The 25177-nt window shown below is 37.6% G+C and overlaps 1 protein-coding gene across 4 annotated transcripts in view; it reads left to right on the forward strand.

Moving 5' to 3' along the window:
* Positions 1 to 25177, forward strand: part of PTPRZ1 (protein tyrosine phosphatase receptor type Z1) — a 199164-nt gene that overhangs the window by 39927 nt on the left and 134060 nt on the right. For all 4 annotated transcript variants that reach the window (XM_004008014.5, XM_042248748.1, XM_042248749.1 and 1 more), the window contains exon 2: positions 17568 to 17633. In XM_004008014.5, the coding sequence (XP_004008063.3) occupies positions 17568 to 17633 (66 nt within the window). The remainder of the gene's footprint in view (positions 1 to 17567; positions 17634 to 25177) is intronic.

The raw sequence follows: 25177 nt of genomic DNA on the forward strand, positions 1-25177 counted from the left end.
GGAGATTCAGCACAATCACTGGTCTGGAAAATGTTGATGGCCAGAGAAGGGTAAATAAATTAAATGTGGCAGGAACCGTCCCCTGAGATTTTAAATCCTAAATGTGTAGTTGACTCATTTAGTGAATATGTATTGAATACCTACTGTGTGCCTAGGTTAGGTGCTGAGTATACAACAGAACAACATAGACACATTTGCAGTTCTCAAGGAGTTCAGAGTCTTGCATGGTAAACAAGTATCAATCAATTATTACATTACTTAATACTCATTGTAATTTTGAGAAAGACTCTTGCATACAGGAGTCACAATAGAAAGGACTTCTCTGAAGTGGTGGTGGTAGGATACCACACGACGGATGAGAAGGATTGGGCGTGGGTAGGGAGGCAGAGAAAGGAATGGGTGGAGATACCCAGGCAGGGGAATGCTGAGCAGAGGCCATGGGGAAGGAGCTGCTGGCAGGTGGTGGGCAGGGCTTCCCACCCATCAGTGGTGTGGTGCCTGTAGGTGTGTCGCAGAGTCGTCTGTTCAGCTCTTATGTTGTTACCTCAAATTTGGCACATCTCCAGATGATTTTCTTTTGTATTTTTCTTTTCTTTTTAGGTAGGGGATAATTGTTTTACAGTGTTGTGTTGGTTTCTGCCATATAACAGTGTGAATCAGCCCAAAGTATACACATATCCCCTCCCTTTTGAATCTCCTTCCCACCACCCACCCCACCCCTTCGCTCTAGGCTGTCTCGAAGCACCAGGCTGAGCTCCCTGTGTTATGCAGCAGCTTCCCACTGGCTATTTTGCATATGGTGATACGTAGGTTTCATTGCTACTCTCTCAATTTATCCCACACTCTTCTCCAGATGTTTTTACATTTTGTGTGTTTACAGTCACTGAATTTATTTAGCAAATATGTATTTGATAAAATGAGGCTACATTTGACCTGTGCTCGTCTTGTTATAAACCAACCCACTGATAGTGTGTGAAATGAAAGTTTATCTTGGGGTTGCTTACCAAAAAATTGGGACAATTCTCTTATTTTAGGCAGCTGGTATGGAGGAAAGTTTTCTCTCATTTCTTTTATTTGTATTGAGTACTGTCAGTACGATAGAATCAGACTGAGAGTAATTTCAAATTATTTAATATTGAAGCAAAAGAATTCCCAGTGTAATATTCAGACAGACAGATTAAATAAACAATTTAGAAAATCATTCATAAAGTTCAGGCAAAAATAAACCAAATTAGTTTCTGGAGAAAACCCAAACTGTTGCCTGGAATTACCCAGCTCTACTGACTATATTTACTTTTTAAATTGCATACTTATCTACTTTCCCTCTGTAAATGACACCTATTTAGAGAGAAGCAAAAACCTGGCATTGCTTTTGTCATCTGTGGCTTGTTACACTTCTGTGAAAGCATATGTGTTTGCCACTGTCTTAAATTGTTGGTTTATGGTTACTTGATTTTATTGGAATTTTTAAAGCATACTTTATTTGTGTAGAAAAAAAATTTTTTTAACGTTCTATAAATTTCTGATGGTGATTTGTATCATCACTTACAAAAGTACATATTGTTTCAGGTCCTAAGTAAGCTTCATGCATAGAAAAGACCCCACTGCTCTTTCTTCTTGTACCCGAATGCAAACTTCTGGAGGCCAGAGAGTGTGAAAAGCAAGTGTGTGTGTGTCCATGGTAATCTGCTGGCTGTGTGCAGGAAGTTACAGCAGCATTAAGCCATGAAAAGGATCAATTGTTTTTGTGAAAAACCCTCAAGATGTGCCTTGAATTCAAAGAATCAGGTTCATTATAATCGTAAACTATTTATTAATCTTTTTTTATCTGAAATGTCCTCAGTGGTCAGTGGTATTTTAAAGAGCAAAATGAAAAATATGATTAAAACCAGAACACAAAAGGTTGTTGAAGACTGTGGAATGAAATTCTCAATGTCTTTCTCTTCCTGAAGAGTTTTTAGTGGACACTTGCTATACTTCTGAGCATGGAACGGACTGTAACGTGAGATTGATATCTTTCATTCATTTATTTGCTTATGTACCAGGCTGGTTTTACAGATGAGAACATCCCACGGTTTTCTGCTAGGTTTCCCATAGATAATTTGGTGGACAGGGAATTAAGGGCAACGTGGTATGAGGGGCTGATTAAACTACACTAATTTTTGTTGGATGGTCCAGGGAAATGGGGGTGGGCTTTTCCCCTCTGGGGAGAGACAGCAAGGCCTGCTATGGCATCTCATTATACTGCATACCCGCTCCTGCTGACTGACAGGGCTCTGTGTGAAATGGGAAGCCGAGTCAAGGCATGGCATTACCACCCACTCCCCTGGCCTGGAACACTACCTCAGATCAGCACGTGCTCCCTGCTCGGTGGTGCGGGGACAGTGCATCCTCCAGACATTGTACCACCTGGAGTTTTCAGGCAGAAAGTGAGTGCTTAGCCTGAGGCTTCTAGCTCAGATCTTCTTGAGAAAAGCCAAGCAGTGCTCCTTGCTCTCACTCCAGAGAGGCTTCTGGAAATTCTGCCCTTATAAGAAACATTTAAATATTATATAAAGCAAAACATTTCAGTTAGTTGGAAGTACGTAGAGGACAGCTAAAAGGGTTGTCAATTTCTGTAAGGTATTTTTTCTGGGGTTAAAAATGGTAGTGTAAAATATGTATATTCCACATCTGCATCTCTATTCCTGCCTTGAAAATAGGGCCATCTGTACCACTTTTCTAGATTCTGTATATATGTGTTAATATACGACACAGAGGGGAGGGGAGGGTGGGACTAATTGGGGATTGGGATTGACATATATACACTACCTTGTGTAAAGTAAATAGTAAGAAACTGCTGTTTAGCACAGGGAGCTCAGGTGGGTGCTCTGTGATGATCTAGAGGGGTGGGATGGGGCTGGGGGGTTAGGATGGGAGGGAGGTCCAAAAGGGAGGGGACATACATAAATATAGCTGTACACATTTGTTATACATAAAAAAACTACCACAACATTGAAGGGCAGTTATACTCCAATTAAAAAATAAAAGTAAAATAATAATAATAAAGTAACATAATGTATACTTCAGTAGTTACTGTTTTCTTAGCTTGCCAGTGACCTTGAGTGACATGTTCAAGCACTTGAGGCATTATGCTGCTAGTCTGTGACCTCTTTGAAGAGCCCCTGTTTTGAGCTGTGCATCCCTAGTGCGTGGGGTTTAAATGTGAAGCCACTGACTAGTAAATGAATCGTGCATGCACATTCCATTTGACACCACTGTGGTGCAATGGGGCGTTCTACAGAATTGGATTTTTTAAGTAATTAAAATATATCCTTTGAAGCACAAGTGATTTTAAAATCTCCCCGGTATTTTGATGAAAATCTTTAAAAAAAATAAATAGATTTTTCTACCTTTTCAAAAAGATTTTTCACATAGTTTAACTTTTTAAATGATCTATCAGTATTCTTATCTGTAGTAACTTTTTAAAATGCTGTTGAAGAATGAGAGCCAGTTTTCCCATCATTAAGTAATTCATTTCTACTTTTGAGCTTGTCTTTCTGATTTTTAATGGTGGTATGGTCAACGTCCTCAACTATCTGCTGTTACTTTTTGATGATATTTGAATTTCTTGCCCCAAATTTTCTTCTTTGTATTAGACACAGTTGCATATATTAGATCCATTACTGCGGGATAGTTTTTGCAACTTACTTTCATCTGGATTCATGATAGTTACATGTATGTTGAAGATGCCAAAATATAAGCTTCGGGTATTGCTAGTGTGATATAATAAAAAAATTATATGTCCTCATTGGCTTTGAAGCTATTTCTGTAACCAGTCAGCTTTTTCTTTCTTTGGCTGTACCACGCAGCACACGAGATCCTAGTTCCATGGGCAAGGATCAAATCTGTGCCCCCCGAAGCGGAAGCACGGAACCTTAACCACTCGACCATGAGGAGATTACACTATTCTGCTTTTAAAGTGAATCAATGTCTGTTAGATTAAATTTTGTTTATTATTGACAGCTTAGTTCTCCTTTGGATCTTTTTCAGTTATATTAAGTATGTTATTGAGTAAATCTGATATCAGTAGAAAATGTGTTCTTTTCCCTGTTTTGAAATTCAGTGGACATATTTCTGAAAATATCTTCATGTAAAATGACTTGCCATTCCCCATTTGCTGGCAAATTAAGTTTGCTGTTTTGAAAAAATGTGTGTGGGGGTGTGTGTATAATTTGATTGATAGGACTGATGCTGAAGTTCAAGCTCCAATATTTTGGCCACCTGATGTGAAGCACCAACTCACTGGAAAAGACTCTGATTCTGGGAAACATTGAGGGCAGGAGGAGAATTGGCTGACAGAGGTTGGATGGCATCACCAACTCAGTGCACATGGGTTTGAGTAAAATTCGGGGGACAGTGAAGGACAGGGAAGTCTGGTGTGCTGCAGTTCATGGGGTCACAAAGAGTCAGACGGGACTTAGTAACTGAACAACAAAATGCTGATACTGATTATTATACCCACTTTGTAGATATGGGAGTTGAGACTTAGAAACATTGACTTGCCCAAAGAGCTAATAAACAATCCAACAGTCATTTTCAGCAATATTAATTGACTAATGTCTCTCACGTGGAACATGAGAGAATGGACAGAGAAAATTCTTGCCCTCCACAGTTCATTAAATAAACACTGTTCATTCTATAAAATAATGTGTCAGTCAGCTTCAGTTTACTTCCCAGATGAAAACATAATTGCTTATGTTTATAAATACATTCAAATGAATTCATTCCTTGGACTCCCAACCCCCATTACCAGTATGCTGCTAAGTCGCTTCAGTTGTGTCCGACTCTGTGCGACCCCATAGATGGCAGCCCATCAGGCTCCACCGTCCCTGGGATTCTCCAGGCAAGAACTCTGGAGTGGGTTGCCATTTGCTTCTCCAGTGCATGAAAGTGAAAAGTGAAAGTAAGTTGCTCAGTCGTGTCCAACTCTTAGCGATCCCGTGGACTGCAGCCTACTAGGCTCCTCCGCCCATGGGATTTTCCAGGCAAGAGTACTGGAGTGGGGTGCCATTGCCTTCTCCGCCCATTACCAGTATAGGAGGGAATTATTTTTCAGGTAGAGGAACTGAGGCACTGAGGGGGCAAATGACTCTTCTAAAGGCCCACAGCTGGCAAGTTTAATAGCCAGGATTTAAATTCCTGGCTCTTTTGTCTCCATCTCTAGTTCTGATCTCTTCTATTATGATACACAGTCTTTCAAAGTATATCACAAATGAAAACCAGCTCTTCATTTTTTGTGAGCAGCACCCTTTACTGGAGAAGCTGAGATGTAGGAGGCAAGTAGCTGTAAACTATATACATGAACGTGAACGTGAAGTCGCTCAGTCGTGTCCGACTCTTTGCAACCCCATGGACTGTAGCCTACCAGGCTCCTCTGTCCGTGGGATTTTCCAGGCAACAGTACTGGAGTGGATTGCCATTTCCTTCTCCAAGGGATCTTCCTGACCCAGAGATAGAACCCAGTCTCCCGCATCGTAGACAGACGCTTTACCGTCTGAGCCACCAGGGAAGTCCAATATAAAACCTTTTAGTGAAATATTGGTGCTAAGTATAAAGGCCTAAGATCTCTAAACATTTAGCCTTTGCCTTTTCATCTTATAATTTCTGTTCAATCAGTATGACCATGTAAAGAATAAATATGGGAGAAAAGAAGAGCATTATTTTTAATCAAAAGTTCATTGTTTTTATATATAAGAGTAGACTTGGAATGATTGTAGCATTTCTTTTCCATGGATCTGTTCAGTCAGTCCTTTGTTCTCCTGTTGTAAAACTCAAGACATCAATACAGTAGCATTTACTTGAGCACCAAATGGGTAGGGTATTATGATATTTTATTTCCAGGGTTAAATCACTGTTTTGGCTAGATATATGGTAGGTTATCAGTTAAACATTTTCCACCAAAACTATTAGCCATTAATGAAATCAGTGGCAAAAAGCATAAACTTCAGGAAAGTGTGAAGTCAGCTGGATGTTTAAAAATGCACTGAAGAAAATGTAAGTTCTATCTCAATATCTGTGTCTTCATGATATACATATATGAATCCCAAGGCCTAAATCTTTTTATAAAAAACACCTTTTGTTTTCACATTGCAAAGATGCCACCCCTTTCTATGTTATAAGGTGGTTTTTAAAATTTAACAATCACTGTTGTCATATTAGACACCGCAGGAAGGTGTTAATTATCTTGAGGTGGCCCAGTGGCCCAGTAACTCTAAGGCAAAATGCCAGCTGAGTCCTGGTTGCAGTCCAGGTTGAAAACACTGCATTAACTTGTTCAGTCTCTTAATGTTCTTACAAACAGAATGATAAGCCTGGAGAGAAAACATACTTGTTCCAACTGAGTTAACTATTCCAAAATAAATATATCCAACCCCTGGCTAACCATTTGTGGTTGTGTGTAAAAAAGTAACTAATGAGCGGTATTCTCCAAGGTTGTTAATTTTCTTCTGAACAGGAATGCTTTTTAGATATTGTTCCTCTGAGTGCAGTAAACCTGGGTTATCTAGGCAACCTAATGAGCATCTTTGAGCATCTGCTGCTGCAGAGAGCTTTCAAGTTTCAGGCAGAAGTTAGCAAAAGCTTTTGCAACAGCGGGCCAGTAAGACCCAGTGCTGTCGTTGGTGTGGAGCTGTCACCAATGCAAGATTTGAAGATAAATGTGTTGTGATTGACGATTGATGTTGGTGGTTCCATTACGGAACCACCAAGTTCCATGGAGAGTGTGTACATCTACAGGATAAAGATAAGAGAGTACAAGTGGTATGTTCTACAAAAAGTAGAGGCCTTGTAGGGGGAATAGGGCTGGGGGTGGTGTTCATGAAAATATCAGGCAGAGGAAATCAAATAAAACTTATCTGCTAGCCAGATGGAGCATCCCTGTACTGTACCAACCGATTGAGCCTGTAGGATTTGAGGAGTTTCACTAATTTAAAATACATTTTATACAGTGAATAAGCTTTGTATAAAAAAAAAGTTTTCCTTTTTTCTAAACCAATGAAGTCAAAATGAAAAACGAAAATGAATTTTCAGTCAGTACTCTGGAAAGAAGTCAAGAAAATCTTTGTCTTGCCCAGATGTAGCTACGTAGTCAATCACTCAACATTCTGGCAGCAGTTGTAACAGATGAACCACGCCTATTTCAGAGGAGGTTGCCAACTCCAAGTTGCCAGATTTTCCCACTTAATGGATAGAGTCTTACGTTTGGGCTTGATTTTATCTAAGCAAAAGGTGCTATTAGAAGACACAAATTTAGGGCTGCTTCAAGGTCTACCCAAAAGTAAATGATCCAGTCTGATAATTTTGGCCAATAAGATGGCCCGTGAGTTACTGTACTGCCTATTTTGCTATGGCTCTTGTTTTTAGTTTTCTTGGTAGCTGAAATGCTCAGATTGCCCACCATGTGTAGACTTGGCTATGCTTAACCTCAATATGTGGTTAACACTAGCATTAACAGTAGCTAATGCATGCAGGCTCTTGTGAATAAGGAGAAGATTTTTATTGTAAAATCCAAGATTAAGCAATGAAAAGATGGGTTTCAAGCTTTTCCTTACCCCATCTTCAAAATATAGTTATATATTTGTCTTTAAGCAATTTGGCTGTAGAATTAGGAATATTATTTCAGAAGCGCATATATACTTTTAAGTTTTTAAAATACTAATGTACAAACTCATAAAATGTATGCAAAGCATAAGAACTTACAAAAAAGTAAAAATCACTCCAAGTGTCACCACATGAGGAGATTTACATTTTTGAATCTATGAGATAGATTCAAAATGGCATCATAACTTGATAATGTTTTATATCATGTGCAATTTCTTCCCATCAGTAAGTATTTGGGAAACTTAATTGTGATGGAATCGCATAATTTCATATTATTAACATTATGTAATTTATTTAGATTTCTTCCACTTTTTGAACATTAACATAACTTTCCTATTGTTCACTGTTACTTTCAGTGCTTTGAACATCTTGGTACATGGCACTTTGTTCTCATCTCTGCTCATCATTTAAAATATATTCCTTGGAATAGAATTACTGTCTCAAAGGCTATGAAGTATTTTAAGAATCTTGTTAACTTTTGCCAGCTTACTTTCTGTAGAGTTTATACTAGTTCATACTTCCACCTGTATGTAAAAGAACATCTCAAGTTATTTTGAGCATCATTGAATATTTTAAAAATTAAAATAATAAACCTTTGACTATTTGATAACTGGAGAATGATGTCTCAGTGGTATTTTAAATTATGTGTTTTTGATAGTCTAATAGTTCTGTATAGCTTTAATAATTATTTTTGCATTTAAAAAATTTCTCCACTCATATATTTGCCTTTAGCGATTTGTAAGAATTCTATATGTTTGAAATATATTACTATATTTGTTGAATGTGTTTTAATGGGGTTTCCCAGGTAGCACTAATGGTAAAGAACCGTCCTGCCAATTTAGGAGACAGTAAGAGACACAAGTTTGATATCTGGATCAGGAAGATACCCTGGAGGAGGGCATGGCAACCCACTCCAGTATTCTTGCCTGGAGAATCCCATGGACAGAGGAGCCTGGTGGGGTCTCTGCACTCCATAGGACTGCAAAGAGTCGGACATGACTGAAGTGACTTAGGATGCACACATGCAATCTATACTTGTTGACAAACGTGGAATATTTTGGGCTTCCCTGGTGGCTCAGAAAGTAAAGAATCTGCCTGCAATGTAGAAGACCCAGGTTCGAGCCCTGGGTCAGGAAGATCCTTTGGAGAAGAGAATGGCAACCCATTGCAGTATTCTCCCCTGGAGAATTCCATGGACAGAAGAGCTCGGTGGGCTACAGTCCATGGGGTCTCAAAAGAGTTGATCGTGACTTAGCTACTAAACAATAATGAACATTAGAATCATTTTGCCTATTAAAAATACCCCACTGAGACCTGAACTGTTCATTAATATGGAGAGAACTGATAACTTTCCCCAAGTTCAGTGTTCCCATTTAAGGATGTGGTAGACCTCTTTATTTATTCATATTTTTATATTAATAATAGTTCATCTCTTTAGGCAGTTTTTGGTGTTTTACGCTTTTCATGGTAGATGTGAATGGAATCCCATTTTATTCTCTGTTTGGCTATTTTAGGATGTCAGTTGTCCAGAGTTTTCCACCAATCCTAATCCTTGAGCAACACAGCAGACATTCTTGCTCTACACCCACTTTTAGTAAGAGCACATGGGCATAAGACTTCACGACAGAACCATTATTTAGATTGTTGAATAATAACACACTGCTGTTATACAGATAATATTATGAAAGTATGCTGTGCTGTGCTTAGTTGCTCAGTCATGTCCAACTCTTTGCAACCCCATGGACTCTAGCCCACCAGGCTCCTCTTATCCATGGGGATTCTCCAGGCAAGAATATTGGAGTGGGTTGCCATACCCTCCAGGGGATCTTCCCAACCCAGGGATTGAACTCAGGTCTCCCGCATTTCAGGCAGATTGTTTACCATCTGAGCCACCAGGGAAGCCCATGAATACTGGACTGGGTAGCCTATCCCTTCTCCAGAGGAGCTTCCTGACCCAGAATCAAACCAGAATCTCCTGCACTCCAGGAGGATTCTTTACCAGCTGAGCTACCAGGGAAGTCCTTACAATAGTATACAATGGCATAATAATATAATAATACATAACACAAATATAATAGCATATTTTGTAATGTGATGCATTCATTTTTCATATACATTTTGCATACGGATTTTTGCATGCTTTTAATATTGATATTATTTTTTGGAGTAGGAAATGGCAACCCACTCCAGAATTCTTACCCAGAGAATCCCCATGGACAGAGGAGCCTGGCGGGCTACAGTTCATGGGGGTCTGATAATGAGCTTGTTCCATTTTAGTGTTTTCTTGGTGTTCTAGAAGAAGATTGATGGGGAAAAAGTGGCACTTAATTTCCTGCTCAACACCCTTCCTCTATCTGAAATATTTCAGTCCCTCTCCCCAAGTCTTTCCTCCTCAAAATCTATACTCAAAAGCTTTAAGTTCAAACTAGCTTAATGGAAAATTTCATCACTCATATCATTTAATCCTAAGGAATAAATTTTCCAAATTTAAATCAGCCTTTTATTTTAATATCAAAAAAGTAGTGAATGCTCCAAGTGAACTATTATGGTGCTATAAAACCATATTTATTAACTTGAGACATGAATGATTATTATGTAGAAAAAGCAAGTAACCAAATAATGAAATAATGTAATTCAGTTAATTTGAACTTATTATATTGCATAGCATAACATTTAAAAAACATATATAATGTACAAGATTGTAAATACTAGTTTATGTTGGAGATGGGATTATAGGTGATCTTTTAAATTAGTTTTGCTTAACTTTATTTTTTAAATTTATCTGAAATAGGTATTACTATATGATCAAGATAAAATTATTAACATGTTTTCAACAGAAAATGCTTCAACTTTATGAATATAGATAAATCACATTAGGTAAAACATATCTAAGAAAATATCCTGGTGACTTTCCAAGACAAGCCTATGAATATTTTGAGTTTTCATTGAATAGGTTTGGTAGACATATTGCCAATGTACAAACCCTCTCTGGAAGGTATACACAGTCCTCAGTGTCTAAGGAGCACTAAGATATAATTGCTCACCTCCAAACCCTTCCCTAGTCCTGTGAAAAATGTGTATTTAATTGGACATCTGACTACCAAAACAAACATATGGAGGAAATGGCTCCCTGTTTTTCACATTGTCCATTAGGTTCAATCTTTCCATCTCTTTTTACAATTTACCAGTGCCTCAAGGATCTGCTTTTTCATCTCTTTAACCTTATCATTAAATAAAGAAATCACCTGTACTCTAATAACTCATATTTTTCCAGAATTCTTATCTTTAATAATATGAATTCATGTGCCCTTCTGTTTGGAGATAAGCTGCAATTTAAGTTTTGAAACAGTAAAAAGTACTTATATTTTTAAACCTCTACAGAGGGGAGAAAACTAATGATATTCTTTTTTCTAACGTTGGAAAACAGTTGGAATTGGAAGACAGGTGGTTTGGGGGAGGTGATTGCAGCCATGAAATTAAAAGACACTTACTCCTTGAAAGAAAAGTTATGACCAGCCTAGACAGCATATTTAAAAGCAGAGACATTACTTTGCCAACAAAGTTCCATCTAGTCAAGGCTACGGTTTTTCCAGTGGTCATGTATGGATGTGAGAGTTGGACTATAAAGAAAGCTGAGTGCAGAAGAATTGATGCTTTTGAACTGTAGTGTTGGAGAAGACTCTTGAGAGTCCCTTGGACTGCAAGGAGATCCAACCAGTCCATTCTAAAGGAGATCAGTCCTGGGTGTTCATTGGAAGGACTAATGCTAAAGCTGAAAATCCAGTACTTTGGCCACCTGATGTGAAGAGCTGACTCATTTGAAAATACCCTGATGCTGGGAAAGATTGAGGGCAGGAGGAGAAAGGGATGAGAGAGGATGAGATGGTTGGATGGCATCATTGACTCGATGGACATGGGTTTGGGTGAGTTCCAGGAGTTGCTGATGTACAGGGAGGCCTGGCGTGCTGCAGTTCATAGGGTTGCAAAGAGTCAAACACTACTGAGCAACTGAACTGAACTGAACTGAATATATGTGTATTTTTAAAAGTTACATCTGTAGTAATTAACAGTAAGTGCCGTGTTTGAACTATAAATATGCACTAAACAAGTTACCTGAGTTACCATAATTAATTAAATTATGTTTCACAAATGTCTTTGCATATATACTGGATACAAGTATATATTCCAGATAGGTAAAAATGGGATATGTGACAGTCATTCAGTTGTGTCAGACTCTTTGAGACCCCATGGACTATGGAATTCTCCAGGTCAGAATACTGGAGTGGGTAGCCTTTCCCTTCTTCAGGGGATCTTCCCAACCCAGGGATCAAACCCAGGTCTCCTGCATTGCAGATAGATTCTTTACTAGCTGAGCCACAGGGAAGCCCTAAAAAAATGTGCTAACACAGTTCAAAAGCAAACTAATACTCAACATTGAATGACAGGAAAATACACGGGTCAAGCCTGCCATGTATGGTATTATGATTTTATGGACTCTCTGGTGTACTCACAATATAGCAGATTTAATTTTGCTTGGAAACTTTGCCTTGGTTGACTCATCAAGGTTTTGGTTTAGATCCCTTGAATCATAAACTCAGCTTCCTTTACAAAGATATTGACAATAGAATATCTAAAGGAATAAAAGACTTTTGTAGCCAGATGATGTGTTCACAGGTGATTTTCTTCTTAAAGAAACTCATTTCTGATTTTACTTTTTTTCTTCTCTGAGAGGGGACTGCTCTTCTTTTGTTTTCCTCATGGAATCTCTGGGGTCTCAGAAGACTGGGGTTTAAGGCCTCCCTGGGGGACCTCTCAACTCAGGGTTGAACCCAGGTCTCTGACGTCCCCTGCTTGGCAGGCAGGTTCTTTATTTTAGTGCCACCTGGGAAGGGTGTGGGACTTACAGTTTTTGTGATGTGTGTGTGCTGTGTGTGTGTGTGTGGTGTAGTGCCACCTGGGAAGTCTTTTCTGTGAGCATGGCTGTTAGATTATATGGTAGAATGCAGGTGATGAATTGTTGATCAGCATAAAGCAGAGACTTTCTTTAGCCATTCAGGGAAAAATCAGAGGCATTTATATAGTTCAGAATATTTGTAGTGATATTTTAGTACAAAATGAGCACCTTGAGTTTTTCTTTGTTTAAAAAAAATAAGCAAAAAATGCTGAATTTATATACATCTTCCCTGTAGTTGTTATCAGAACTGAGATTTCCATTATGTGGATCTAAAGAAAAGTAAAGGCATATGTGGCATATAAATGTTTACAAAATAAGTAAATGATCACAATAAGTATAAGCTTGAATAGATTGAAGCAGTGACATTTAAAGTTACCTAAAATAGTATAAACCAAATTTCTCTCAATTTTGGTAGCCCCTTCATGAAGAATAATTTTTCAGGACAAATTTTAGAGTTACCTTTTAAAAAGGTTTACTAATGTTTATGTTCTTACTCTGCTTCATGTGTACCAATCATTCTTGAAATTTATTTCTTAGTTTTATCCCTACAAAACACTCACACTGAAACAGGCGGAGCAAATACTTTTAAACAGAAAGAAACAAAATATATAAGCTAAGGAAGCTCAAACCCACAGAAACAAAAAAAAATTCTATATTTCATTATTTTAATTGACTTTAAAATATGTAAGCACTTTGATAGACTCGATATAGGATTTACTGGTTTTCAAAGTATACAATGCAACAAAAAAAAGTGAACCTAGGTTCTTTTTTTCTTGTTCATTGGAGCTATCACATCTCATCTATCAGACTTCTAAGTAGAATTTTAAAAGTGGGGTACTCTCTCACGCCCAAGGACCATGTAATTAGCATATGAATGTGTAACGGATTGTTTGAAGTAACAATTAAGGGAACAATACATAAAGGAACTGAAGAGAGCTACCAACACCTGGGAATCTTGTATTGAAAAAAGCTTTCTTAATGTAAGTAATTAAAAACCAAGGACAAATGCTGATTGTGTAGCAATAAAGCCCTACAAGGAAAGCTAAAATCTGCTGATATTTTGCTGTCGTCCTTTAGCCTGAATCATTAAAACAAGAGCTTACTGTTTTATTTTTTTCAATGGAATACTTGTTAATTATAGGTTCTACATGGCATTTGGTCTTCTGAAATCACCAAAATGCATTTATATGTCAAAAATGTCTTTACATTTTAAAAAATATTTTTATTCAAAACATAAATGATGAGAATAAATATTTTCCCTATGGGCAGGGCAGAGTTTCAGAGGAAAATTCCAAGTGATGGCCAGGTCAGATCAGATATATATAAGATCAATTCTCTTTAATTTATTTGCCCAAATAATTCCTGCTGGGAAATTCAACCCCAGTAAATTTTTTGTTTGTTTTGTTTTGTTTCTCTTGAAGAGGTTCTTACTCAGGCAGAGAACTTAAAAGAATAACCAGTAACTCCAGATTGTTAGGAACCCTTGATAATGGGGAAGACTTAGTGAGTAGGAGGCAGGAATCATGGATTATTGTTTCCATTTTTGTCACTTTTTGCCTGTACAAACCACTTAAATTTCCATTGAAAAAATTTGTCTTATCTCTAAAATAGGAATTTTTGTAGGCTGTTAAATTCTGAATCAAATGACCTTTGAGGTCCTCACATCTAGTTGTATGTATTCCTTGATCACGAAAAAACGCTTGTCCCCAGAATTTAACCTTAAATGACTACCCTTTTATGGACAATGCTAAAAAATGGGTTATGAGCCTAATGTTTAATTTTTAAGTAGAAAATCAAATTCAAAGCAGTATTTTTCATGATAGCCTCAAAGAGGATACAACCCAAGTGTCCAACAGTTGATGAATGGATAAATAGAAAGTGGCATAGCCAACATCAAAACAAAAATTGCAGCGTACAACATGAAACAGGCAGAGGAAACTTTATGCAAGGCAGTCGCAGTAGGGCAAGAAGGCAGACCCGAATCTGAACTCAACTCTGATAAGGCCGAGAAAGTAAGGTGTTTTGAGAGCTGGGTTGATCCCAGTGTAAATGTAATTCAGGACATCAGAGAAAGTCATCCGCCATCTGCATTTGCTAGTTGGCTCCACTCAAAAGAAAAATAAGCCTATATCATTATGACAGAAGTAGTTTTTACAACTTGGAGCAAGACACCTCAGTGGAAGTTAGGCTCCTACCCTCCTGCAGAACATGGGAGATAAGGGTGCTTATTTCCTTTGATAGTTGCTTTTCAGAGAGATGTTTTCCTTAGTGTTGATAAGTACAGTCCTAATTGTAGAATGGCATATGGGCTATTTAAAAAGATTTACTTCTCAAAGTAACAAAGAAAGAATGTGTAAGTTTTCTAAATGAAACGCTGGAAGAAATAGGAGGTCAGAAACATAGAGCTAGGAAGTAGCCTGTCCAAAGTTTAGTCAAGCTGAGGGGAGCTTTAAGGCCATCTTGGTCACCGAACAATGGAATCCTATTAGACAATAAGAAGGAATGAAGTATTACACTGCGGTATTTAAAATGGATAACCAGTAATGGCCCACTGTATAGCACATGCAGTGTTATATGGCAGCCTGGATGGGAGGCAAGTGTGGGGAGAATGGATACGTGTATGTGGCTGCATACGTGCTCAGTCATGTCTGACTTTTTGCACCCCATGGACTGGGACCCGCCAGGCTCCTCTGTCCGTGGAGTTTTCCAGGCACGAAATACTGGAGTGGGTTGCCATTTCCTACTCCAGGGGATCTTTCTGACCCAGGGATCGAACCCAAGTCTCTTGTGTCTTCTGCATTGGCAGTTGGATTTCTTTATCAGCTGAGCCACCAGAGAAACCCAGATACATGAATGAAAAGTGAAAGTGTTAGTTGCTCAGTCGTGTCCAGCTCTTTGTGACTCCATGGACTGTCACCCACCAGGCTCTTCTGTTCGTGGAATTCTCCAGGCAAAAATACTGGAGTGGGTTGCCATTTCCTTCTCCAGGGGATATTCACCTGAAACTGTCACAACATTGTTAATTGACTATACTCCAATACAAAATAAAAAGTTAAAAAAAAAAAAGGAATGAAGTACTCATATATTCTACAACATGTATAAACCCTGAAAACATTAATTATGCTAAGTTAAAGAAGCCAGCCATAAAAAGCGATGTATTGCATGATTATGTATTTAGAAATATCTGGAATATCCAAATCTATAAATTAATGGAGGTTGAGGTGGGGTTGGGGATGGCAGCTAAAGGTATGAGGTTTCTTTGGGGAGATAATAAAGATGTTTTAAAATTTTCTGTAGTGATGATTGTATAACTCTGTGAATATAGTAAGTGCCATTAAGTTGTACACTTTCCTGGGTGAATTGTAAGGTGTGTAAATCATATTTCAATAAAACATTATCAGAACAAATGTTTGTTGAAATGTGCTACATAGCCAATAGAATATTTACGTATATTTATGGGTAGATAAATTTTTAAAACAATTTTTTTGCTTTCTCCAAGGTAGGTTTTGGTTTTCAATAATCTATGGATTCAGAATGTGTATTTCTGTAAGATAGCTTGCTTTTAAGTTTTTGTAAAATTTTAGTATGTATTGACATATTCTGCTAATCAGATTGTGTATAACATGGAATAGAAGAAAAATAATTTCTGAAATGTCCTTGAGATATTTGCCTCCCTTAAATTGGGAACTGTCAAAAAAGGAGAAAACATCTGTGTAAAGAGAATAAGAGGAAATAAGTCTCTCTTCAAAATTGATGAGAAATATATATAATATGTATGTATATCTATAGTATGGTATAAATAAATCCTTGTATTCAAATGAAAACCATATGGACAGAACCCCAATTTATGAATATGTAATGTTCCACATGTTCATTTGTAAACTAGCTATTTGTAGCCTTTTCTTTTTTTGGTCATGCCATGTGACTTTCAGGATCTCAGTTCCCTAAACAGGGACTGAACTCACCACAGCAGTGAAAGCCTGGAATTCTAACCACCAGGCAACCAGGAAATTCCTGTCGCCTTTTCTACAGAAACAGTTTTGTCAACGCTGATCAGCTTCGAAGCCTTGCCCACAAAGATGTATTTTGCTCACAATGTAGCTGAAACGGCGTACTAGTGTTAAGACAGGCTGGAATAAAGGGACAGTAGCACGAGGAGGAGAATGGTTCATAACGTCCCCGTTTCTTGGGTACAGGCATGACTCCAGGCAAAATTCTGAACTATTCAGAGTGAGCCTTTGGCTTCCATCCATTTTCCCTTCTGCATCCCTTGCCCCATGTTCAAGAACTAGAGCTTCTCTCTCTAAGTCATGAAGAGCCCATATTTTACGATGCCCCAAGCTTCCCACTGGATTATCACCCTCAGGCATCGCTGTTCCTCTAAGAGACAAATTCACTTACACCATCTAACACAAGCTTTCTCCCAGCCAACACACACACACACGCACACACACTGAAATTTCCATTTCTTCAAGACTATTAATTTTGTTGTGCCTTATAAGAGAAGTAAATTTTGAAAATATGGTAACCTCTGGATCTCCTAAAAGCATTTACAGATACAACGTGGGTTGTAACTTGAAAAGCATCACTAGTTAGTAGGATTTCAAGTATTCAATCGAGGGAATGGTAAGAAAAATCTAAAGAGAAAATGAGCTGTCCTTTCTGACCCTAGTCACTCTATGAGATGAAATCCTCTAGGTTGCTCATGCTTTTCACAGAATACCTTCTTTGTCTCTGCCTGAACTTTAGCAGTTTTAAAATGTGCCGTGCTAAAAGTTACACTAATTACCAGAACAGGGATGGTGGAGTCTATAATTGTGGAAGTGGAAATTGTGAATATGACATAGAAAAGAGTAATCGAGGACCATTATTGTATGAATGGTGCTTTGGGCTTCTTATGTTTTTTAAAATTTGTACACATATATTTTTCTACACATTGATCAATTGATTTTTTTTTTTTTTTTGGTTGTAGATTGGATTTATGGATACTACAGACAACAGAGAAAACTTGTTGAAGAGATTGGCTGGTCCTATACAGGTAAATATGTTAGAATATAATGAAATTCAATGAAAATTATCATTGCTTTTTGTATCTGCTCTTTGGAAGGACTGATGCTAAAGCTGAAACTCCAATACTTTGGCCACCTCATGCGAAGAGTTGACTCATTGGAAAGGACTCTGATGCTGGGAGAGATTGGGGGCAGGAGGAGAAGGGGACGACAGAGGATGAGATGGCTGGATGGCATCACCGACTCGATGGACGTGAGTTTGAGTGAACTCCGGGAGTTGGTGATGGACAGGGAGGCCTGGCGTGCTGCAGTTCATGGGGTTGCAAAGAGTCGGACACGACTGAGTGACTGAACTGAACTGAACTGAACTTATATGTAAAAGAAAATTTTGTAGCTCAACACATCATTTTAACTTAGCTACATGGGAATGAAGTTAATCACTAAAAATATATGCAAAATGATTTCTAGTGAATTTCCATTAGCAAATTGGCAGAACTAGAGTATATTGATCTCAGACAGAGCTAGATTTGAATCTCAGATCCACACTAGCTACATCTCCTTGGAAAAAGTATGTATCCTAATTGAGTCTCAGTTTTCTCATCTGTGAAAAGAGTTTTCTGAACATTAAATGGAGTTGACACAGTGCCTCCTTGTAAATAGAAAATTCTCAATAAACTTTATCAGCTATGCTTGTTATGATCACAGTTGTTGTTATGATTAATATTAACAAATAATGATGGTAGTCTTGTCTTCAAAAGGAGTTTCCTTCTGAATTAGTGTGCTGAGTTAATTGGAATCAGGGTTAAAGGTGATTTTGTGTGATTACCAGACTTAGAGTATCATGAATAGCTGATGTTGGCTTAAAATAGTTCCATCAGAAATGATGATTGAAAAATCTTAGGAAAGAAGAGAAGCTCTAGGCCTGATTAGATGAGCTTGGGTGGACTCTGGAGGGAACATAACATGTTTGATGACCATCTGAGATAGAGTTCAGTGGTAGAGTTGGGTACTCATTAGAGATAAGATTGGGTTAATAAATTGGAATCAAATTAAAAGACCTTTAACATGAATCTAGCCAATCTGTTTTATAGATGAAAGATAGCAGCACCATGGAGAAAGCAATGGCACCCCACTCCAGTACTCTTGCCTGGAAAATCCCATGGACAGAGGAGCCTGGTGGGCTGCAGTCCATGGGGTCGCTAGAGTCTGGCACGACTGAGCGACTTCACTTTCACTTTTCACTTTCATGCATTGGAGAAGGAAATGGCAACCCATTCCAGTGTTCTTGCCTGGAGAATCCCAGGGATGGGGGAGCCTGGTGGGCTGCCGTCTATGGGGTCGCATAGAGTCGGACATGACTGAAGCGACTTAGCAGCAGCAGCAGCAGCACCATGAATTTTGTAGTGAGGCATGCATTTTCTTTTTTTAATTCTTACTTTAAAAGTAGAAATTTTTTTAAAAATTCATTCAAATACAAAGAATATAAAACCACTCTTTACTCCCTCCAAGTATATCCACTAGAAAATTTGGTATATTCTTTTCAGGACAGTTTTTACTATATTATGTTTATATTATATTATTATATTATGTGTATATGCTTCTTACCTAGAGTTTTGCATCCAGTTTATTCTAGTAATTATTTTTGAGCATTTCCTTATTTCAGTGATAATCCTTGTTGATCCTGGTACTTAGTGTCTGCGTAAGAGTCTATGAGATAAATGTTTCATTTTTAATATTTGAATATTCAGGCTGTTATAAACAGTGATAAATAGATGAATAGAAATGGCTTTATATTTTTATCATTTTTATTAAAGAATCCTTGATATACCATTACTGAATAGAAAAAAAAAAATACTTTCAAAATTCTAGATACATGTGACCTAGTTGGCCTCTAGAGAACATGTATGTGCTTACGTATAAGTAAGTGACCACCCCACTGAATAAACCAGGATTTAAAGACTGTCATTTTGAAAATCTTCACTAATCTGATATGCTTAAAAAATAACATTTTAATTTTAATTTGTTCTGTTTGATTACTCTTGAAGTCAGGATTTTAATTTTTATTAGCCATTTATATCACCTTTTTGATGAAATAAGTTAAATCAGCACATAGAATAATCAAGATATACATTAAAGCAGGAAAAATTGAACAAATTAAGGCATGTCTAGCTTGTGACTTCTGTGCAGATGGGTGTGTGGTAGTTCTACATGACATTATATAGAAAGACTTGCCTTTACCCATTTATAATTACAACCTATATATAAGGACATTCTTCTTATTATTAATTTTTTAATCTTTAGAAATACATAAAACAAAGATTCCCCATAACTTTGTGCCATTTTAAATTATTTAAATATATTATTTTGTAAAATTTTGTTTATGTTTTGCTATTGTATATCCAAGGTAATGAACATCCTCGAATTCTATTTCCTTGAGCAATTGTTTTTTCAGAAAAAGTAGACTTTAACAAAAAGAGAGTTGTTGGATCAAATTGCCAAGTGTTTTTAATATTGATATAATGGTCAAATTTTAGAAAATCATTTTTTCCCACATTTTTATCCATTTCCTCACATTTTTACTCATAGTTGTTTTAAAAACCTGGTCAACTTGATTGACAAAAAGTAAAATCCTATTTTTAATTTGCTTTTTTCTAATTATTTAATTTCTTGTTGTTCAGAAACTAGCAACAAGAAATTAAAGTGTCTGACAAATTGCAACCCATGGACTGAAGCACACCAGGCTTCCCTGTCCTTCACTATCTCCGTGAATTTGCTTAAACTTGTGTCCATTGAGTCAATGATACCATCCAACCATCTCATCCTCTGTCAACCCCTTCTCCTGCCCTCAATCTTTCCCAGCATCAGCGTCTTTTCCAGTGAGTTGGCTCATCACATCACTGGCCAAAGTATTGAAGCTTCAGCTTTAGCATCAGTCCTTCAAATGAATATTCAGAGTTGATTTCCTTTTGGATTGACTGGAATTGATGCTTTCAGATTGTGGTGCTAAGGAAGACTCTTGAGAGTCCCTTGGTCAACAAGGAGATCAAAGCAGTCAATTACTTAATTTCTTAAATTAACCCAAGTAACAGGGTTTAGGTTAGGGTTTTGGGAGGATGTATGGTAAATAAATACTGCCTGGGCTAATGGTTAATTGAATAAGAATGGTAGACTTGAGTAACTGGTGTTAAAAAAAAAAAAAGGACAATCCATTTATTTAACTTAGTTTCACTTTTGTTTTCAGTAAAAGGGTGTGTTATATTCTTTTTGAATAAATTTGTGTCTTAGTTTCTCTGGATTTGATTCCAGGTCCTGCTTACAGTTTCAGATGAGGACATTTTACAGCTGCTTAGCTAAAGCTGAGTGCAGATTGATTATTTTGTCTGAATTCATAGAATGTCAGAAAGAAAACAAATGAAAAAAAGCCTTTATCCAAATGAACACTTCTCTCCCAAGCAAATCACACCCAAGTCAAGAATTTCAAATATGGATTATTTAATATTAAGTATATTATCTCTTTTTATTTTTAATACAGTAAAGGTTGGTAGTATTTTCAATTTCTATGCTTATTATCTCACCTGGAAAATGAAAAACTATGTGTGATAACTATAAAATTTCAGGATAAATTAGTTTTAAGAGTCTTAAATTTAATTGATGAACAGCTGAAGTAAATTGATTTTGACCAGATTTAGTCCTAGTTTTGTTCATAATAGCTTATCTTGTTGAGCTGTTAGACCATCTTCAATCTTGGAAGAAAAGACTTGCCCTTGAATGTATATATAGAATTCTATTCATAAAAGTTACTAAGAGCATCATAACATCTGCCTGTAAGAGAGCTCATTGCTTTACCATAAGCTATTTCAAAATGTCACATGGCACATCAAACATGATTTAAATAGAATCTCTTAAGCTAAGGTTGTTTCAGAAATATACAACGGCAATATGCGGAGAAACAATAAAAATCCATGCTGGCTATCAGATGGATAGAGAAACAGAGTGGAAGAGGAGGAGAAGATATTACTCTTTTAGTTGTGTTTTTTTTTAGCATCGACTATAAACAACTTTTCTGTTCAGGATATATCCTATAATTATGCTGAGAAATGGCAGGGTTGGTAAATACAGTGAACAGTCCCATTTTTAAAGTTGTTACAAGGTGAGCAAAGTTTATCACTCTGCAATGAAAGAGTGAATAGTAAATCTGAGAACATCAGCACTAAAAGCCAGTTCTTTCCTTAGTAACTTCATTTCATGTAAGGATTTCAGAAAATGAATTTCCTTCTTTTTATTAATGATAAATTTTCTATTAACAATGTCTATACAAAGACAATTCAATGAAGAAAAAAAAACTAAGTCATTTGGTCTTTTTTTAAATATATACCATGAACATGTAGCCCACAATGATCACAAGATTAAAGTTTTCCCTCTGAGTTGTTAGACCTTATCACCTTAAGCAATGAGAAGATCATCAGAAATGGATGAACTTCCACTGCTTATTTCTTAGAAGTGATCACTATTGAAATGATTTCCCGGATTTAAAAATACATATATTCAGATGTTTCTTTTCACTGTATTTTAAGACAGCTTGAAACTGGAAATTGTATATTGATATATTTTCAAGTGTTCTTAAACCCAGAGAACTTTAAAGTTTTAGTTAAAGGGTTGCATTGTCTGCACAAGATTGCATTAGACCACACAGGAGTCACTACTAGAAATGTGACTGAACACCTCAGAAGGAGGGAAGCTCTGAATGCCAAACCGATCCTGCTTCCTCAAATAGAATATCCTGTCTAAATAGTATTTCCAACAAATATGTAGACTAGAAGATACTACTTATGGAAAACAAAGGAACTGTAATATAAGGTTGTGTATTGTGTGGTTTGGTGTTTGGCATTTATTTTTGGACATAGTTGGGTTTAGTAATTTTACTTCTCTTAACCTAGGAGAAATAGGTAACTCAGAAAGAAAATTTAAATCTGTATTGAATAATGACTGATTTTTGACTCATTTGGTCATCTCTTTACATCTGGAATCTGAAAATTCTTTTAACATATGATGTTTTCCTCTGAATCATCGCTCCTTATCTTAGACTGTTCATTTCTCATTTCCAACTTAAGAATGAAAAGGCACGTTCTAGAACTGTGTATAGAGTTGCCTCATTTTTGTAGAATATTCTATATTTATATGGGTATAGAAGAGAAACCTGGAAGGTTATACACCACCCTGTTGGCAGTGGTTTACCCCTGAAGAATGGGACTGTGGAGGGCCGCTGGAGGCAGGAGACCTTCACCTCTTACTGTATGCTATTGTATCATGCTCATTTTTTAAACACGTATATTCTAGCAAAAGGTTTTCAACACGCTTCTGTTAGTTTTAGCTAAGAAGGGCAAGGTAGTTGGATAATGACCCCAGCTTTGCATTTTCACCAGTCAGGACGTAGGGACTGTGCTGAGCTGAGGTGTGAGGCTGCCGAAGATATCTAATCAGAGCATGAGGACTTACTTCCTGGTCATCCTTGACATTCAGACTGACCAGATTGTTTGCTCTGTATTTCAACTTTCAGTAAATAATTTTTAATAACACTCTGCCTAACTGTGCATGAATTAAATCAGTGTTTCACTTTGTGAAATCTCTTTGAACAATTACACTGCAGATTGAATAGATCCAATCACTTGAACAGATCCAAGTGATCATTAGTTGGCAGTATCTTAACTTGAGCCTAAACAGATTAAACAAATTAAATTTGGGTGTATCTGATAATCTTACAAGAGGGTTAGAGGGAGTTGACTTGCTTAATTGTATATTATAGACAGATATTTCCTATCATCTATACATCTTTAAAAAGTTTAGCTAAGATGTATGTTTCTTATGCTAAAAGGGATGAGTAGAGAATGCTTCATGAGAGGCTGAATAGGGTTCATTAAATAATCTAAAACTCAGAATTTATTTACCTGAAAATTATCACTTTAGGATTGAAGAAATAAAGGTGTGGCTACAGAATAGCATTACAATTAAATAATCATGTTATAAATATATCTAAGAATAAAACAATATGCCAGCAGTATTCCCCTATGAGTAAGACGAAAACTGCATAGATTCTCCATGCCAGCCTCATAACTACCCCTGCTGACTGTATTTGGTAGTCTTGAATGGATTGGGCAAGTTCCTTAGTAGCTCAAGATGAGAACATCTGGCTATTTCTCCTGTTTGCTCTCAAATGTGTAGGGACTACTCTCTAGTTGCAGAGCCTGGCATCATCATTCTCTACTCATCCCTTCTAGTTGTGGTAGCTTCTCTTGTTGCGGGGCACAGCCTATAGGCGCGCAAGCTTCAGCAGATGTAATGCTGAATCAGTAGTTGTGGCTTGCAGGCTCTAGAGTGAGGTTTCAGTAGTTGTGGTGCAGGGGCTTTAGGTGGTCCGCTGCATGTGGAATCTTCCCTGACCAGGGGTCGAACTCATGTCGCCTGTGTCGGCAGGCAGATTCTTATCCACTGTACCAACAAGGACGTCGTGACTCATTTTTTACATTCAGAAAGATTTCTTATTAAGTGAAGCAGAGAAATATAAAAACTATTTTGAATATATTCAGATATGTTTAGGACTGACTTTTTTCCCCTTTATCCAGTGAATGTATATATATATCTATGTGGCTACCTCTCTATCCTGCTGCCTCTTAATACCAGGTCTCTTTTTTTAACTATGTGGTGTGTTTTGTTCAGCTAAGAGATGCCTTGACTGAGCCAGAGGTAGAACTTTTCTTGGCTGGAGTGCAGAGGATCTTAGAGGTTCTTTGTGGCCTCTGGCAAACCAGCTTCCAAACTGTGCAGGGAGCTTCTTAACTATCATAGAATATTCTGGAACACTTGAAAGCTGTCTAGATTCCTTCCTCAAACAGTATGTGCCCAGGTTCCATGGAGAGGGAAGCGAACTTGAACGATTTTTACAGGTAGATTCAAAGTAGTAGCTGATAACCTAGGGAGGTGGACTTGTTGGAAGCCAGAACTGAGAGAAGCAGTTGGGGGCCCTGGGGGATAATTACCGTGACTGAGGAAGAAGCCTGGCAGCAGAGGCTGAGTGCAGAGTAGAGCCTGGCATCAGCCGGTCCAGCTTCCTGTGATGCTCTCAGCTGTTTGCGGGGCTTCTCCCCACCTAAGAAGCCACTCCCTCTCAAATGCCTGCAGGCACTGTCCTGGAAACAGAGAGCCCAAGCAAGCTCCACGGTGGGCTCCTTTTCAAAGAGGCTGAAATGAGAAGACCACCCTGGGAGTCCCCAGGCAGACTCACATGAAGCCAGCTGAAGTGCAGGCATCCAGTCCAGTCCAGCCCCTGCCCGTAGCCCACGAGGCAATTGACAGGCTCTTGTCTAGGAAGGAGCAGCAACCTTGGACTTAAAATCAGATTCTTGTCCACCTGGACTAAACCTTTTCCCTTAGAAGATACTACCTAGTTCTCTAATTTAACAGAGTAAATTTTGATAACAAAATTTTGAGAAAGAGGAGACCATATCTGGCCTGAGGAAACTGAGTGTGATAAGATAATAGATACCTTTCTGATCATTTCTCTGCTCCTGTCATTTCT

The sequence above is a fragment of the Ovis aries genome, chromosome 4 (genome assembly GCF_016772045.2).
Source record: "Ovis aries strain OAR_USU_Benz2616 breed Rambouillet chromosome 4, ARS-UI_Ramb_v3.0, whole genome shotgun sequence".
Classification (NCBI taxonomy): Eukaryota; Metazoa; Chordata; class Mammalia; order Artiodactyla; family Bovidae; genus Ovis; species Ovis aries.